Here is a 17,110-nt window from a genome sequence, read left to right as displayed (position 1 = left end):
CACATACATTGTTTTTTCTGGAACACTGCCGGGCATACAAAGTAGACATTGAAATAGCTATTGAGTGAAAACATATTCTATAACTTGAATATTTCCATTTTATGACACATTTTAATCATTTTCCATGTCACTGTACTTATAAGCTATCTGCTGTTACACTTTATTTATTTAGCAGTGCATGGTATTCTATTATGCGGGAATAGTGAATAGTATATATGTATATGAAAGCTTATCTGCTCCTTTTTTTTATTTTTTATTTTTTATTTATTTTATTTTTGTTTTTTTGAGATGAAGTCTTGCTCTGTTGCCCGGGCTGGAGTTCAGTGGCACAGTCTCGGCTCACTGCAGCCTCCGCCTCCCAGCTTCAAGAAAGTCTCCTGCCTCAGCCTCCTGAGAAGCTAGGATACAGATGTGTGCCACCACAACTGGCTAATTTTTATATTTTTAGTACAGACCAGATTTCACCATGTTGGCCAGTCTGGTCTAGAACTCCTGACCTCAAATGATCCGCCCACCTTGGCCTCCCAAAGTGCTTGGATTACCGGTGTGAGCCACTGCACTGGGCCAAAAAGACCGTCTGCTCTTAATTAACATTTTAAGTGGTTTCTAGTTTTTTGGGTTACAACGACTTCCGTGGTACAGATTATTGTACTTTTATTTTGTCCGTTTGTATTTGTGTATATGATGGAGGTAGGATAATTTCTAGCAGTAGACTTGCTTGTTCAAAAGGAATGTAAATTTTACTTTTTGATGGATATTGTCATTGTCCTCCAAAATAGTCATACCAATTTAGACATTTTCCTACCCCCTCTTTGGGTAACACTTTGGGTGTTACAGAACTTCTTAGTATAAGAAATAATTTTTAAAGTTTGCATATTATTTTGTTATGTAGACATATTGTAGGTTATATATCCATTTTACTATTATTGGACATTTAGATTTAGTAGAAAAAGTACTGTAGTGTTCATATTTACACTGAACCTTGAATTGTTTGATGAGGTAATTTTTTTTTTTTTTTGAGACAGAGTCTTGCTTTGTCAAACCCAGGCTAGAGTGCAGTGGCATGATCTCGGCTCACTGCAACCTCTGTCTCCTGAGTTCAAGTGATTCTCCTGCCTCAGCTTACTGAGTAGCTGGGATTACAGGTGTCCACCACCACACCCAGCTAATTTTTGTATTTTGAATAGAGACAAGGTTTCACCATGTTGGCCAGGCTGATTTCGAACTCCTGACCTCAGGTGATCCGCCTGCCTCGGCCTCCCAAATTGCTGGGATTACACACGTGAGCCTCTGTGCCTGGCCTGATTAGGTAAATTTTAACTACAACATGCCCCTGCAAGAAGCCATCTTGAACATCTTTGTTTCTCTTCCTTGAAGGTATCCTTAATCAAAAAGCCATTTGACCGTGGAGAAGTAGAATCAAGGGAAGAGGATACTAATGGAAATCTAATGGAGGTGGAGGATCAGTCATCCATGAATCTATTTAACGATTACCCTGATAGTAGTGTTAGTGATGCAAATGAACCTGGAGAGAGCCAAAGTACCATAGGTAAATACCTGTTTACTACTTGGTATTTCTTTTACCTGTTTATATTGATTTGGCAGTATAAGAGGCCTCATTGATATCAATTTTATGCTTATTTTATTTTCCCTTAGTATAGCCTTTTAGAATTGTTCCTTTCCTATATACTTTATATTTTTCTGATTTTTACTTGAATTTATTAGTTTCATATTTTATTAGTTTCATATTTTATTCTTCATAAAAGGAACTTAAGATAACTGTTAAAGAAATAAAACCAGGCCAGGCGTGGGGGCTCACGCTTGTAATCTCAGCACTTTGGGAGGCTGAGGCAGGCGGATCAGGAGGTCAGGAGATCAAGACCACCCTAGCTAACATGGAAACCTCGTCTCTACTAAAAACACAAAAATTAGCCGGGCCTGGTGGCAGGTGCCTGTAGTCCCAGCTACTCGGGACGCTGAGGAAGGAGAATGGCATGAACCTGGAAAGGTGGAGGTTGCAGTGAGCCGAGATTGCGCAACTGCATTCCAGCCTGGGCGGCAGAGCGAGACTCCGTCTCAAAAAAAATATAAATAAAACCATATGATAGGTTATTTGGGCAATAGCAGGAACTGAAAACACATCCGTAATGCCATTGCTGTTAACCTTTTTCTATTATTCCTCTGTAGAAACTTTCAAAATTGTAATCAACATCAACATTCACATATGTTATGAATGCCTGTTTAATTATAAGTATTTTTCCATGTAGTTGCTTTTCTTGATAGTCATACTTTTTAATGGCTTCACCATTTTTCAATCTTATATAAGTCCCATAATTTACTTGACATTTTTTATTGTTAGAAATTTAAATTTTTTTCTATTTTCCTATAATAAACATTATTGCAATGATCGTTTGTCTAAAGGGTTTTTTCCCCCATATTTTAAATTATTTCTTGACAAAAGAATACTGGATAATTTTTCAAAAAGACTTTTGACGCTTTTAGTGTATAATTAATTTCACTATAATTTTGCTTTTCATGTACTTTTTTTTGTGAAGAGGAGGGAATTTGAGTTAATATGAATATATGTGGCTGTTGTACCCCTCTCTTTGTGTTAATGAGTGCTTTTTATTTTTAGGTGCCATTAATCCTTTAGCTGAAGAATATCTGTCAAAGCAAGATCTACTCTTCTTAGACATGCTCAAGTTCTTGTGTTTGTGTGTAACTACTGCTCAGACCAATACTGTGTCCTTTAGGGCAGCTGATATTCGGAGGAAATTGTTAATGTTAATTGATTCTAGCACGCTAGACCCTACCAAATCCCTCCACCTGCATATGGTGAGTTACATTAAATGAAGAAGCTCTTGGGTTTTATCTGATGTTGCTGACTAAATGTAATGAGTTGACATGTAAGAATCACATGGTATCTTTGAAGAATTGAAATTGCTTTCTTGAGGAATGAACCTGAGACTAGTTGGAAAATAACACTTTTTCTTTTAATGTGCTATGAACAGATTTAAGTGGATGCTGAAATATTAAAACTTAGATGGGTTTTGGATAGATTTATTCTCTTTAGGTTTAATTCTTATAAATTATTTTAATTAGGCTAAGAAACATAGACCCTGAGTGTAAAAATATTACATAACATGTGCTTGAAGTTGGAATCTTGCCTTTGACCTTAGTTTAAATATTTCCAGTTTTTTGGATTTGATTTCAAAATGATAGTGAAGTTACAAGAATACTACAGTTAACATTTTACCATATTTACCTAATCATTCCCTCTCTCCACACACACACTCATACACAGATACACACATCATTTTCTCTGAACTATTTTGAGATGAAGTTGCAAACGTGATGCTCCTTATACTTCAGTGTATATTTCCTAAAAACAAGGATACACTTCTGTTTAGCCAGAGTATAATCATCAAAATCAGGAAGTTAACATTTTGTCATTGCATTTAGGTGTGTAGTCTGTTTAGTCTCCTTCAATCTGGAACAGTTATTTATTTATCATGACCTTCATATATTTGAATAGTACAGGTCCATTGCTCAGAGTTTGTCTGATGTTTCGTTATGATTAGATTTATACTTTCATGAGAATGTTCCAAAAGTAGTTCCTCTTCTGCCTTCACCCTTGCCATTTGTCTATCTGTTGATAGATACCTTCAAATCCAAGCCAACATCACACAGTTTATCTTTTTTTCTGTCTAAATTTATAAATTTCTTTACTAGCAGTTAAAAAAACACCCCAAAACCTGGCTATCCACTCAACCTTTATTTATTTGCTCATTTACTTATGTGCTCAGCAACCTTGTATATAACTAATCTGACCATGTGAGCCATTTTCTTAGCCCTAGCCCCAGTGTATATGGAGGTAGAGCCCCTGGCCTAGCGAGTAGCAAGTTGGGTCCTAGGTCATGTCCCCAGTTCCAGCAAATTGTCAAACATTAGAACCTATGATCACAGTAAATTTTAGGCTGAGTCATTGGTGGAATCCTTGGTCATGTTTCCCACCCTTGGTGAAAATGCACGTCAGTCCCTTAGAGTAAGAAAACAAGTTTGGTTGTGCCCTGTTTGGGCCCCTGGTTTAGGTCCTGGCAGATACTCCAGTTAAGTCTCTATCCCTGACCAAGAGGAAGTTATATGCTTTTCTTAAAGTATTGGTGTTTCAAGTCTCTTCAAAACATTCAGTAACCTCATGTACATGACTCTCATGTCAAATAATGAAAAGGATCATTTAATTTCCTTTGTTAATATCTGAAAAGGAATAAGAAATATATTATTCTATATTTAAATAGGGAAAAAATCCCTTATTATTTCAGTATAGCTAGAAAATTATTTGGTAGTTCTCGGAAACTGGCTGCCTAGATAATAACTACCATTATAACTGGTCGTTGCAACAACCCTTTCTGTCCATAGTACCATAAAGAGCCTTACAAGATTGCCTTATGGGAAGATAGGTCAAGGTGTTTGACTTCTTCCCTGCCCATGATTATTTCTGCTTTCCAAAATTCATTAATAGAATAGTTTTCAACCACTGGTCTATTATCCCCAAGCATTATTTGGGAGAATGGAGACTTACAGTTTCAGATTCTTGCTCAAGCTCTTAACTGCAGCAGTGATAATAATGATCATTTATTGACTCCTACAATAGAAGCTAGACTTTTACATTTATTTTATCTAATCCTCACAGTTATCTGGCCAGGTAAGTGATATATCTCTACTCTACAGATGAGGGTACGAAGGCCCTAGATGACATAAGGCAAGTTTTTTAACCAGAAAAGTTAAGGCTGTGGTACTGGGATTTGAATTCTGCTATTTGACTTCAAAGCCTTCTGTTTTTACTATACACCTTTTAAAAATTTACAGCTCTGTGTGTGTGTGCGCATGTGTATGCATGTGTGAATTTATGTTTATATACTTAAAAAAATTTTTTTTGAAACAGAATCTCGCTCTGTTGCCCAGGCTGGAGTGCAGTGGCACGATCTCGGCTCACTGCAACCTCTGCCTCCCGGGTTCAAGTGATTCTCCTGCCTCAGCCTCCTGAGTAGCTGGGATTATAGGCGCCCACCACCACCCCCGGCTAATTTTTGTGTTTTTAGTAGAGATGGGGTTTCGCCATATTGGCCAGACTGGTCTCAAACTCCTGACCTGTGATCCACCCGCTTCAGCCTCCCAAAGTGCTAGGATTACAGGTGTGAGTCACTGCACCCGGCCTGTGTTTATATACTTTTTAAAGTAAATGATTTGTGAATAAACCTGATTTTTTTTCCCTCCTACCATCTTAGTATCTAATGCTTTTAAAGGAGCTTCCTGGAGAAGAGTACCCCTTGCCAATGGAAGATGTTGTTGAACTTCTGAAACCACTATCGTAAGAAATTAAAACCTTATGTTATGTTCACTTTAAATGTATAAAATAACTGATGTGTTCTGTTAAGCTTATAAAGTTAAACTTTTTTTTACCACAGCAATGTGTGTTCTTTGTATCGTCGTGACCAAGATGTTTGTAAAACTATTTTAAACCATGTCCTTCATATAGTGAAAAACCTAGGTCAAAGCAATATGGATTCTGAGAACACAAGGGATGCTCAAGGACAGTTTCTTACAGTAATTGGAGCATTTTGGTAGGTACAGTCTACTTTGTGGTCTTATTTTTCTTTTGCTATCTGTGGATACAAATGCAAATTTTGTATCCACATCAGTGATTTCTTCTGATCTTCCTACATAGCTAATACATCTTTTAAGAATAGCAGAATGTAATTTGTGTTTCCCTTAGTTGCTTGAATAACTACATTGCTTTTTGTTTAAGGCTTGGCTTTCTAAACTGTTTAACTCCTTTCTCTGCAAAGTTTGAATCACTTAATAATTTGACATGTATAGTGAATAGAAAGGACAGCAAGCCAAAATCAGTTGAATTGTTCATGTTCCCAGAGTGAACAAATTGGCCTTGTTCTTATCTGGTTATTATGCATATTTTCACATTCCGAGATAACACCATGATACTTACAGAGAAGCACATATAATTTAGAACCCTTGAACTATTTGACTGATGAATAATTCTAAATCAATAGAATGTTTTTTGTTTTTGTGTTTTTTTTAGACAGAGTCTCACTCTATCACCCAGGCTGGAGTGCAGTGGTGCTATATCTGCTCACTGCAACCTCCACCTACTAGGTTCAAGCAGTTCTCCTGCCTCAGCCTCCTAGGCAGCTATGATTACAGGCTGCCGCCACAACGCCTGGCTAATTTTTTTGTATTTTTAGTAGAGATGGGGTTTCAACATGTTGGCCAGGCTGGTCCCAAACTCCTGATCTCAAGTGATCTGCCCACCTCGGCCTCCCAAAGTGTTGGGATTACAGGCGTGAGCCAGCGCACCTGGCCTGAATGTGATTTTGAAATCTTCAATATACCAAACAAAACTTGAACAAAGAAATTTCTTTCTAAAGTAAGTTTACTATAATGTGGTTAGCCATTCTATGGTAGCCCCCGAAAAAGAGACATAATGGTATAAAATGAATAATATACACTAAAATGAATTCTTTCAAACTAATTTCTTTTAGCTTGAATTTTTGGGAGGGTGAGTATGTTGGTATATTCCACATAATGACAAATAAGTTTAGCACAGAAAGACATATTGGAAGCAATATATAATAATCTTCATATTCAGTGAGTTTTCTGAGTGCTTTTACCAGAATGATTATTTAACTTTGGAAAACTTACTTGATTTCAGGCATCTAACAAAGGAGAGGAAATGTACATTCTCTGTAAGAATGGCCCTAGTAAACTGCCTTAAAACTTTGCTTGAGGTGAGTTTTTACATTTTATTAGTAAGATCTTCATTGAAAAATTTAAAGCAGTTTTTGTTTGTTAATGAGTAATTTTTCTCTATTTCGTATTTAACCTCAGTTCTTTTCCCATAGGCCGATCCTTATTCAAAATGGGCCATTCTTAATGTAATGGGAAAAGACTTTCCTGTAAACGAAGTATTTACACAATTTCTTGCTGATAATCATCACCGAGTTCGAATGTTGGCTGCAGAGTCAATCAATAGGTAATGGGTCAGATATTCATGAAGTATTTGGAATGCTGCAGATAGCAGTGGAATGTCTTACATAGTAACAGCTCACAGTTGAGATGTTAAAAATAGCTAACACTTGTTGAGTATATACAGTGTGCCTGGCATTTATGTTTATTCTTAATTCTTACACTTCTGTAACTTAGATTCTATTATTTCCTTCAATTTATAAATGAAAACTGTGACTTAGTGAGGTAAAGTAACTTGCTTATGCCACAGAGCTAACAAGTGGTTGACTTGAGTGACGTGTGTCTACTACCACGTACAGGAGATACGGACTGTTTGGAAATTACTGTGATTTTATGTGAGTTTATAAAATGATAATTAGCACATTTTACATTGTGCTAATTACAATTATATTTACTTGAGTGAACATCCAGTGAAGCACTAGAAGGATTCTATCATGAGGATCTTTTATATTTGAGTACTGGAATAAACATATAATAATTTCATTCTTTTTTTTTTTTTTTTTTTTTTGAGGCGGAGTTTTGCTCATGTCTCCCAGGCTGGAGTGCAATGGCGCGATCTCGGCTCACTGCAGCCTCCACCTCCTCATTTCAAGCAATTGTCCTGCCTCAGCCTCCTGAGTAGCTGGGATTATAGGTGCCTGCCACCACACCCAGCTAATTTTTGTATTTTTAGTAGAGATGGGGTTTCGCCATGTTGGCCAGGCTGGTCTCGAACTCCTGAACTCAGGTGATCCACCTGCCTCGGCCTCCCAAAGTGCTGGGATTACAGGCACGAGCCTTTAATCATGTAGTTTTTGTAATTGGTTCTGTTTATGAGATGGCTTATGTTTATTGATTTGCATATGTTGAATCAGCCTTGTATCCCAGGGATGAAGCTGACTTGATAGTGGTGGATAAGCATTTTGATGTGCTGGATTCAGTTTGCCAGTATTTTATTGAGGATTTTCGCACGGATGTTCATCACGGATATTGGCCTGAAATTTTCTTTTTTTGTTGTGTCTCTGCCAGGTTTTGGTATCAGGATGATACTGGCATCATAAAATGAGTTAGGGAGGAGTCCCTCTTTTTCTGTTGTTTGGAATAGTTTCAAAAGGAATGGTACCAGCTCCTTTTTGTACCTCTGGTAGAAATCAGCTGTGAATCCATCTGGTCCTGGGGTTTTTTTGGTTGATAGGCTATTAATTATTGCCTCAATTTCAGAACTCGTTATTGGTCATTCAGGGATTCGACTTCTTCCTGGTTTAGTCTTGGGAGGTTGTATGTGTCTAGGAATTTATCAGTTTCTTCTAGATTTTCTAGTTTATTTGCGTAGAGGCATGTATAGTATTCTCTGATGGTAGTTTGTATTTCTGTGGGATTAGTGGTATTATCCCCTTTATCATTTTTTATTGTGTCTATTTGATTCTTCTCTCTTCTTTATTAGTCTTGCTGGCGGTCTATTTTGTTAATCTTTTCAAAAAACCAGCTCCTGGATTGATTTTTTCGAAAGGTTTTTTTTGTCTCTATCTCCTTCACTTCAGCTCTGATCTTAGTTATTTCTCGTCTCCTGCTAGCTTTTGAATTTGTTTGCTCTCGCTTCTCTAGTTCTTTTAATTGTGATGTTAGGGTGTCAATTTCAGATCTTTCCCACTTTGTCCTGTGGGCATGTAGGGCTATAAATTTCCCTCTAAACACTGCTTTAGCTGTGTCCCAGAGATTCTGGTACATTGTGTCTTTGTTTTCATTGGTTTCAAAGAACTTACTTATTTCTGCCTTCATTTCGTTATTTATCCAGTAGTCATTCAGGAGCAGGTTGTTCAGATTCCATGTAGTTGTGCGATTTTGAGTGTTTCGTAATCCTGAGTTCTAATTTGATTGCACTGTGATCTTAGAGACTGTTTGTTATGATTTCCTTGCTTTTGCATTTGCTAAGGAGTGTTTTGCTTTCAATTATGTGGTCAATTTTAGAATAAGTGTGATGTGGTGCTGAGAAGAATGTATATTACTCTGTTGATTTGGAGTGGAGAGTTCTGTAGATGTCTCTTAGGTCTGCTTGGTCCAGAGCTCAGTTCAAGTCCTGAATATCCTTGTTAATTTTCTGTCTCATTGATCTGTCTAATATTGACAGTGGGGTGTTAAAGTCTCCCGCTATTATTGTGTGGGAGTCTAAGTCTCTTTGTATGTCTCTAAGAACTTGCTTTATGCATCTGGGTGCTCCTGTATTGGGTGCATATATATTTAGAATGGTTAGTACTTCTTGTTGCATTGATCCCTGTACCATTATCTAATGCCCTTCTTTGTCATTTTTGATCTTTGTTGGATGTTTGTTTTATCAGAGACTAGGATTGCAACCCTTGCTTTTTTTTTTTTTTTTCCATTTGCTTGGTAAATATTCCTCCATCCCTTTATTTTGAGCCTATGTGTGTCTTTGCATATGAGATGGGTCTCCTGAATACAGCACACTGATAGGTCTTGACTCTATCCAATTTGCCAGTCTGTGTCTTTTAACTGGGACATTTAGCCCATTTACATTTAAGGTTAATATTGTTATGTGTGAATTTGATCCTGTCATTATGATGCTAGCTGGTTATTTTGCCCATTAGTTGATGCAGTTTCTTCATAGTGTCGATGGTCTTTACAGTTTGGTATGTTTTTCTAGTGGCCAGTACCGGTTTTTCCTTTCCATATTTAGTTCTCCCTTCAGGAGCTCTTGTAAGGCAGGCCTGGTGGTGACAGAATCTCTCAGCATTTGCTTGTCTGTAAAGGATTTTATTTCTCCTCTGGTTATGAAGCTTAGTTTGGCTGGATATGAAATTCTGGGTGGAAAATTCTTTTCTTTAAGAGTGTTGAATATTGGCCCCCACTCTTTTCTGGCTTGTAAAGTTTCTGCTGAGAGATCCACTGTTAATCTGATGGGCTTCCCTTCATGGGTAACTCGACCTTTCTCTCTGCCTGCCCTTAACATTTTTTCCTTCATTTCAACCTTGGTGAATATGATGAGTATGTGTCTTGGGATTGCTCTTCTCGAGGAATGTCTTTGTGGTGGTCTGTGTATTTCTTGAATTTGAATGTTGGCCTGTCTCGCTAGGTTGGGGAAGTTCTGATAATATCCTGAAGAGTGTTTTCCAACTTGATTCCGTTCTCCCCATCACTTTCAGGTACACCACTCAAACGTAGATTTGGTCTTTTCACATACTCCCATATTTCTTGGAGGCTTTGTTCATTCCTTTTCATTCTTTTTTCTCTAATCTTGTCTTCATGCTTTATTTCAGTAAGTGGATCTTCAGTCTCTGATATCCTTTATTCTCCTTGATTGATTCAGAAGCTGTTGATACTTGTGAATGCTTCATGAAGTTCTCGTGCTGTGTTTGTCAGCTCCATCAGGTCATTTATGTTCTTTTCTAAACTGGTTATTTTAGTTAGCCATTCCTCTAACCTTTTTTCAAGGTTCTTAGCTTCCTTGCATTGGGTTAGAACATGCTCCTTTAGCTTGGAGGAGTTTGTTATTACCCACCTTCCGAAGCCTACTCCTGTCAGTTCATCAAACCCATTTTCCGTCCAGTTTTGTTCCCTTGCTGGCAAGAAGTTGTGATACTTTGAAGCAGAAGAGGCATTCTGGTTTTTGGAATTTTCAGCCTTTTTGCGCTGGTTTTTCCTCATCTTCGTGGATTTATCTACCTTTGGTCTTTGATGTTGGTGACCTTTGGATGGCGTTTCTGTGTGGATGTCCGTTTTGTTGATGTTGATGCTATTCCTTTCTGTTTATTAGTTTTCCTTTTTACAGTCAGGCCCCTCTGCTGCAGGTCTGCGGGAGTTTGCTGGAGGTCTAGTCCAGACCCTGTTTGCCTGGGTATCACCAGTGGAGGCTGCAGAACAGCAAAGATTGCTGCCTGTTCCTTCCTCTGGGAAAGTTTGTCCCAGAGGGGCACCCGCCAGATGGCATCCGGAGCTCTCCTGTATGAGGTGTCTATCGACCCCTGCTGGGAGGTGTCTCCCAGTCAGGAGGCATTGGTGGGGGTCAGGGACCCACTTGAGGAGGCAGCCTGTCCCTTAGCAGAGCTCAAGCGCTGTGCTGGGAGATCCACTGCTCTCTTCAGAGCTGGCAGGCAGGGATGTTTAAGTCTGCTGAAGCTGCGCCCACATCCGCCCCTTCCCCCGGTGCTCTGTGTCAGGAAGATGGGAGTTTTATCTATAAGCCCCTGACTGGGGCTGCTGCCTGTCTTTCAGAGATACCCTGCCCTGAGAGGAGGAATCTAGAGAGGCAGTCTGGGTACAGTGGCTTTGTGGCACTATTCGCCCAGTTCGAACTTCCCAGTGGCTTTGTTTATACTGTGAGGGGAAGACATCCTACTAAAGCCTCAGTAATTGCAGATGCCCCTCCCCCCACCAAGCTCCAGCATCCTAGGTCAATTTCAGACTGTTGTGCTGGCAGCGAGAATTTCAAGCCAGTGAATCTTAACTTCCTGGGCTCCATGGAGGTGGGATCCGCTGGTCTAGACCACTCCGCTCCCTGGCTTCAGCCCCTTTTCCAGGGGAGTGAATGGGTCTGTCTTGCTGGCGTTCCAGGTGCCACCGGGATATGAAAAAAAACTCCTCCAGCTAGCTCAGTGTCTGCCCAAATGGCTGCCCAGCTTTGCGCTTGAAACCCAGGGCCCTGGTGGTGTAGGCACCCAAGGGAATCTCCTGGTCTGCTGGTTGCAAAGACCATGGGAAAAGCATAGTATCTGGGCCGGGATCCACAGTTCCTCACAGCATAGCCTCTCACGGCTTCCCTTGGCTAGGGGAGGGAGTTCCCTGACCCCTTGCGCTTCCTGGGTGAGGCTACACCCCACCCTGCTTCGGCTCTCCCTCCGTGGGCTGCACCCACTGTCTAACCAGTTCCAGTGAGATGAACCAGGTACCTCAGTTGGAAATGCAGAAATCACCACCTTCTGCGCTGATCTCGCTGGGAGCTGCAGACCAGAGCTGTTCCTATTTTGCCATCTTGCTATTCCCTTGTTTTATTTTTCTTTAGCATTTATGATAACTTGAAACATATTTTAATATATTTACTTCTCCCTATTCCACTAGTATATATGTTCCTAAAAGGCACTGGTTTTTGTCTGTTCTGTTCATTGTTGTATTTTTAGCACCTAAAACAATACTTGGCATGTGATAGGTATCCAATAACTGTTTTAAAATAAATGAATGTACTTGAAAAAAAAGCTGAAAATCATTTGAGTAACTTTACTGTTCAAATGTAAGTGATCAATAATAAAAGATCACTATATTGTTCAGCAGTCACGTAAAGTATTAAAACTAGTATTTCAGTATTTGAATATGCTGACAGTAATGTTTTCATAAACTAGATTTTATGTCTAGCTCCTCAGGTTTGGAACTCTTTTTAGTAAGACCATAATGCATTGTAAGGATTTCTCATGAGTATGTTTAGTAGTTCAAGTCCTTATTGAATTTCACAGATAAAAGATAGCAAATGTATGCTGAACTTTAAGGACTGAGGTAACATAAGACTGAGTTGAATGTAATAAGGCAGCAGTGTAGTGGTGGCATTGAGAAAAATTGAAGATTCAAAAAGTATAAATTCAAGAATGACATGCAAGTAGCATTCTTTTTTTTTTTTTTTACACTTGTTAGATTTTGTCTTAGTCCCTTTGTGTTGCTATAAAGGAATACCTGAGGCTGGGTATTTATAAAGAAAAGAGGTTTATTTGGCATATGGCATCTACATCTGGTAAGGGCCTCAGACTCATGGCAGAAGGCAAAGAGGAATCAGTGTGTGCAGAGATCACATGGTGAGAGAGGAAGCAAGGGTGGAGGCAGGGAAGGCCATGCCAGGCTCTTTTTTTTTTTTTTTTTTTTTTAAATAACCAGCTCTTGTGGGAACTGAATAGTGAGAACTCTCTCATTCCTTACCCTCAGGCCTTAATCTGTTTGTGAGGGATCTGCCCCCATGACTCAGATACTTCCCATTAGGCATAACCTAATGGGGATCAGATTTCAACATGACATTTGGAGGGGTTAAACATTCAGACGATAGCAGATACCTAATGTTCAGCTATTTTAAGAGCAGTGAGAGAAACTAGAAGAATCAGAGGAACATAAACAATTATAAAAGCTTCGATTACTAAAAAAGGATAAAAGACAAAGTTGATTAAAGAGTTATCCTTAAATATGTGGCTATTACACAAAAGGTGTACTGATCAACTTTTTTCCATCACATAAAACAAAATTTAGATGGTACATGAAAACATTAACTTACCCACTTTCAGAGTGATTAAATATTAGAGCAGGTTGACAATGGAATCTGTGGACTCAACTAACTGGTGTTTTGCCAGAGAACAGTTGATCTCTTCTGGCTAGTTTGAGTTCAGTGCGCTCAAATTTGAGCAATAGTTAAAATATATTTTGAGACCCTCTTCAATTCTAGGAGAAAATAGATTTTGTATTCAAGACCTTAATACTAAGCTGCTAGTCTGAACTTCTTTAAATAAACTCAGGTTTTATTAGTCTTTAAGAAAGAGCTGGTATGTTATTATGTCTCACAGAGTGATTTATTTTTATTCTGGAATATGTTTTGTCAAGTAGGGTTTGAAATTTAAAAATTATTTCACTTTTTGTTTGTTGGTTTGCTTGTTTTAAGATTGTTCCAGGACACGAAGGGAGATTCTTCCACATTACTGAAAGCACTTCCTTTGAGGCTTCAGCAAACAGCTTTTGAAAATGCATACCTGAAAGCTCAGGAAGGAATGAGAGAAATGGTAATTTTAAGTAACATGTATTTGCTGTTATCATATGCTTGCTATGAATATCCCAGAAATTACTTTACCAAATTTGGCATAAGAGAGTTTATAATGCAGTAGTTTACAGTATAAAGCTGCTCTAAAACAAGTGTATGAATTGAATGAAACTGCATTATTTCTAGGTCACAATGGGTCAAATCATAGAAATTTCTTTTGGTTTAACTTAATATATTTCTTTTGGTTTAGCATTTTTATGGAGAAACCCAAAATGGGAGTATAAATGACTTCCTTTTTTATTTTAAAAATCCTTTCATATGTGATCTGATTAAAAGCTAATTAAGGGAACAGGTGACAATGGGAAGAAATGGATTGAGGAGAAGAATCTCACACAAGATCAAATCATTGTGGTGTTTACAGTGAAACTTGTGATATTTCACATTTCTGTAGAATAATATACTTATTATGGTAATGATTATCTTAGGGTTCAAATTTTTTCGTTTATTTATGCCCTGATTTGTTTCTTACAAGTATTTAAGATAGTTAAATAACTGTCAAATCTGTGATAGCAGGAAATTGAAAGGGACAATTGAAAGAATGTGAGTTTAGAAAAGAATTTCAATAGATTAGAAAGATAAGTGTAAATAACATAAAATCTAATGAGATAATGTATATTATACATTTTAAAGCAGCCTGTCATCTGCAAAATGGGAAAATACTGATCTCACAGCAATTCATTTAGAAAAAGACCTAAGAAGTTTTGTATCTTGAGATTATAGTATGAATCAACATTGTATTACAGTTATCAAAAAAGGCTAACTCTGTCTTATACTGCATTAACAGAAGCATATTGTCATGAACAAAGTTGATACAAGAACTTGGATCTTTTATACTTTTTGCTTTATTTTTAGATTTTTTAATTTTTATGAGTGCATAGTAGGTGTATATATGTATGTATTTGAGGAGTACATGAGATGTTTTGATACAGGTATACAATGTGAAATAATCACATCATGGAGAATGGGGTATCCATCCCCCAAACAAATTTCCTTTGTGTTACAAGCAATCCAATTATGCTGTTTCAGTTATTAAATGTTTCTGTATTTTTTAGAGGATAACTATAATGTTTGCTTTGGTTCTGAGTAAAGTAAAAGATTTTTTGCCAGGATATTATAGATCTGTGTCTTATAAAAAATGGGTGAAGGAATTGACTTAGTGGAAAGCTCATAATTGTTTTTAAACATGTCAGTGCTTGTGATTTAGCAAAAGTATTGGTCCTTACACTTTCTTGTACCGAAAGACAGAACTAGGATTAGTGAGTAGGAGGTTTTTTAAATGTGTATAGCTAGTCAAAAAATCTGGAGTTCAGTTGGGATTTTATAATTGATTGTTAAGCATTTACATTTTACATTACATTTTTTTTTTTTTTAATTTCTTTTTAAGTCCCATAGTGCTGAGAACCCTGAACCTTTGGATGAAATTTATAATAGAAAATCTGTTTTACTGATGTTGATAGCTGTGGTTTTATCCTGTAGCCCTATCTGTGAAAAACAGGCTTTGTTTGCCCTATGTAAATCTGTGAAGGAGAATGGATTAGAACCTCACCTTGTGAAAAAGGTATATGTGGATGAGTATTTTATTATAAGCTTCTTTAGGTCACTGTGAAATAATTTAAAAAGTTAAAGGTAGATTTTCTTTTTTTTTCTTTTTTTTTTTTTTTGAGATGGAGTCTGGCTCTGTCGCCCAGGCTGGAGTGCAGTGGCCGGATCTCAGCTCACTGCAAGCTCCGCCTCCTGGGTTTACGCCATTTTCCTGCCTCAGCCTCCCCGAGTAGCTGGGACTACAGGCGCCCGCCACCTCGCCCGGCTAGTTTTTTTTGTATTTTTTTAGTAGAGACAGGGGTTTCACCGTGTTCGCCAGGATGGTCTCGATCTCCTGACCTCGTGATCCGCCCGTCTCGGCCTCCCAAAGTGCTGGGATTATAGGCTTGAGCCACCGCGCCTGGCCAAAGGTAGATTTTCTAAGCGGCACTTATTTAAGACTAGGAAACAGTTTTATTTTTCAGGTTGGGAATATTGGAAAGCAGTTATATAAAAACTATTCAAATGGTGTATTTATGTGTATGCACTGTTGTTTCTTACATTCCATTTAAGAGCATTTCACAAGGCTTTCATTGAACTAACAAGAGTGAATGACTTGTCCACCAGACTGACCAGCTTTTGGAAATAGTATTTATTGAGGGAAACACATGGAGACAAGAGCAATATAGGTGTTTCGCCCGGTAGATTCTGGGGCAGCACATTGGGATCTGGCAGGGCCAGAAGTCAAATTTTAGAACTATCAGGCTTTTAAGTTCAATTATCAGGGGAGAAGGACTAGGGTCCAAGCCTTGTAATTACTACATCAGCACAGTATTATAGAATGTTGGCCCCCTCTCTTTTCCATCCCCTCAGCATTTATGGTTTAGGAAGTTCCAGGCCTTTCCATTGCAAATTTTTATGCGATAAATCAGTGGTAGGTCAGTGGACTGATGATATGCCAGTTAACATTCTACCAGCATAGTTTCCGTGGTGCTTTGTAGTAAGCCAACCTATAATCAGTTAGCCTTTTACCTCTCAGTATAAGACTTGTGCGGTGTTTCTTAAAAGTATACAAGTACATTACCTAATAATCATAAGTGGTATGTATTGTTTGGATTTTCCTTATTTGGATTTAAGCCTGAGAGGAATAATTTTATTTTATTTTTATTTATTTCTTTATATTTATTTATTTATTTATTTATTTTGAAAGACAGGGTCTCACTCTGTCACCCAGGCTGGAGTGCAGTGATGCAATCATGGCTCACTGTAGTCTTGACCTCCTGGGCTCAAGCAATCCTCCCAAGCCTCCTGAGTAGATGGGACTACAGGCATGTACCACCACACCTGGCTAATTTTTTTATTTTTTTATTTTTATTTTTTTTTGAGACGGAGTCTCACTCTGTCGCCCAGGCTGGAGTGCAGTGGTGCGATCTCTGCTCACTGCAAGCTCTGCCTCCCGGGTTCATGCCATTCTCCTGCCTCAGCCTCCTGAGTAGCTTGGACTACAGGCACCTGGCTAATTTTTTGTACAGACAGGCTCTTGCTGTGTTGCCCAAGCTGGTCTTGAACTCTTGGGCTTAAGCAACCCTCCCTCCTCAGACTCCCAAAGCATTGGGATTACAGGTGTGAACCACCATGCCTGGCCAGTAATCTTACATTAAATCTTCCTTTAAGTATAACCAAATGTTGGAAACTCTTTTTATGTTTTTTGCATAGTTTTATGTTTTTATTTACTTAACATTTATTAAGGGTTTGCTATGTGTCAGATAC

At 38.2% G+C, this 17,110-nt stretch overlaps 1 protein-coding gene across 10 annotated transcripts in view; it reads left to right on the top strand.

Moving 5' to 3' along the window:
• The window catches only part of ATM (ATM serine/threonine kinase), a 134,177-nt gene that overhangs the window by 38,046 nt on the left and 79,021 nt on the right, over nt 1–17,110 (top strand). For all 10 annotated transcript variants that reach the window (XR_004177373.1, XM_031652990.1, XM_031652987.1 and 7 more), the window contains 8 exons: nt 1,378–1,549; nt 2,636–2,835; nt 5,289–5,371; nt 5,469–5,624; nt 6,731–6,806; nt 6,921–7,051; nt 13,664–13,781; nt 15,204–15,377. Coding sequence is in view for 9 of the 10 variants with exons in the window: in XM_031652990.1 (XP_031508850.1) it covers nt 1,378–1,549; nt 2,636–2,835; nt 5,289–5,371; nt 5,469–5,624; nt 6,731–6,806; nt 6,921–7,051; nt 13,664–13,781; nt 15,204–15,377 (1,110 nt within the window). In the remaining variant the exon portion in view is untranslated. The remainder of the gene's footprint in view (nt 1–1,377; nt 1,550–2,635; nt 2,836–5,288; nt 5,372–5,468; nt 5,625–6,730; nt 6,807–6,920; nt 7,052–13,663; nt 13,782–15,203; nt 15,378–17,110) is intronic.

The sequence above is a fragment of the Papio anubis genome, chromosome 12, assembly GCF_008728515.1.
Source record: "Papio anubis isolate 15944 chromosome 12, Panubis1.0, whole genome shotgun sequence".
NCBI lineage: Eukaryota > Metazoa > Chordata > Mammalia > Primates > Cercopithecidae > Papio > Papio anubis.
The sequence above is the reverse complement of the archived record's forward strand: the minus strand, read 5'-3'. Positions and strand labels throughout refer to the sequence as shown.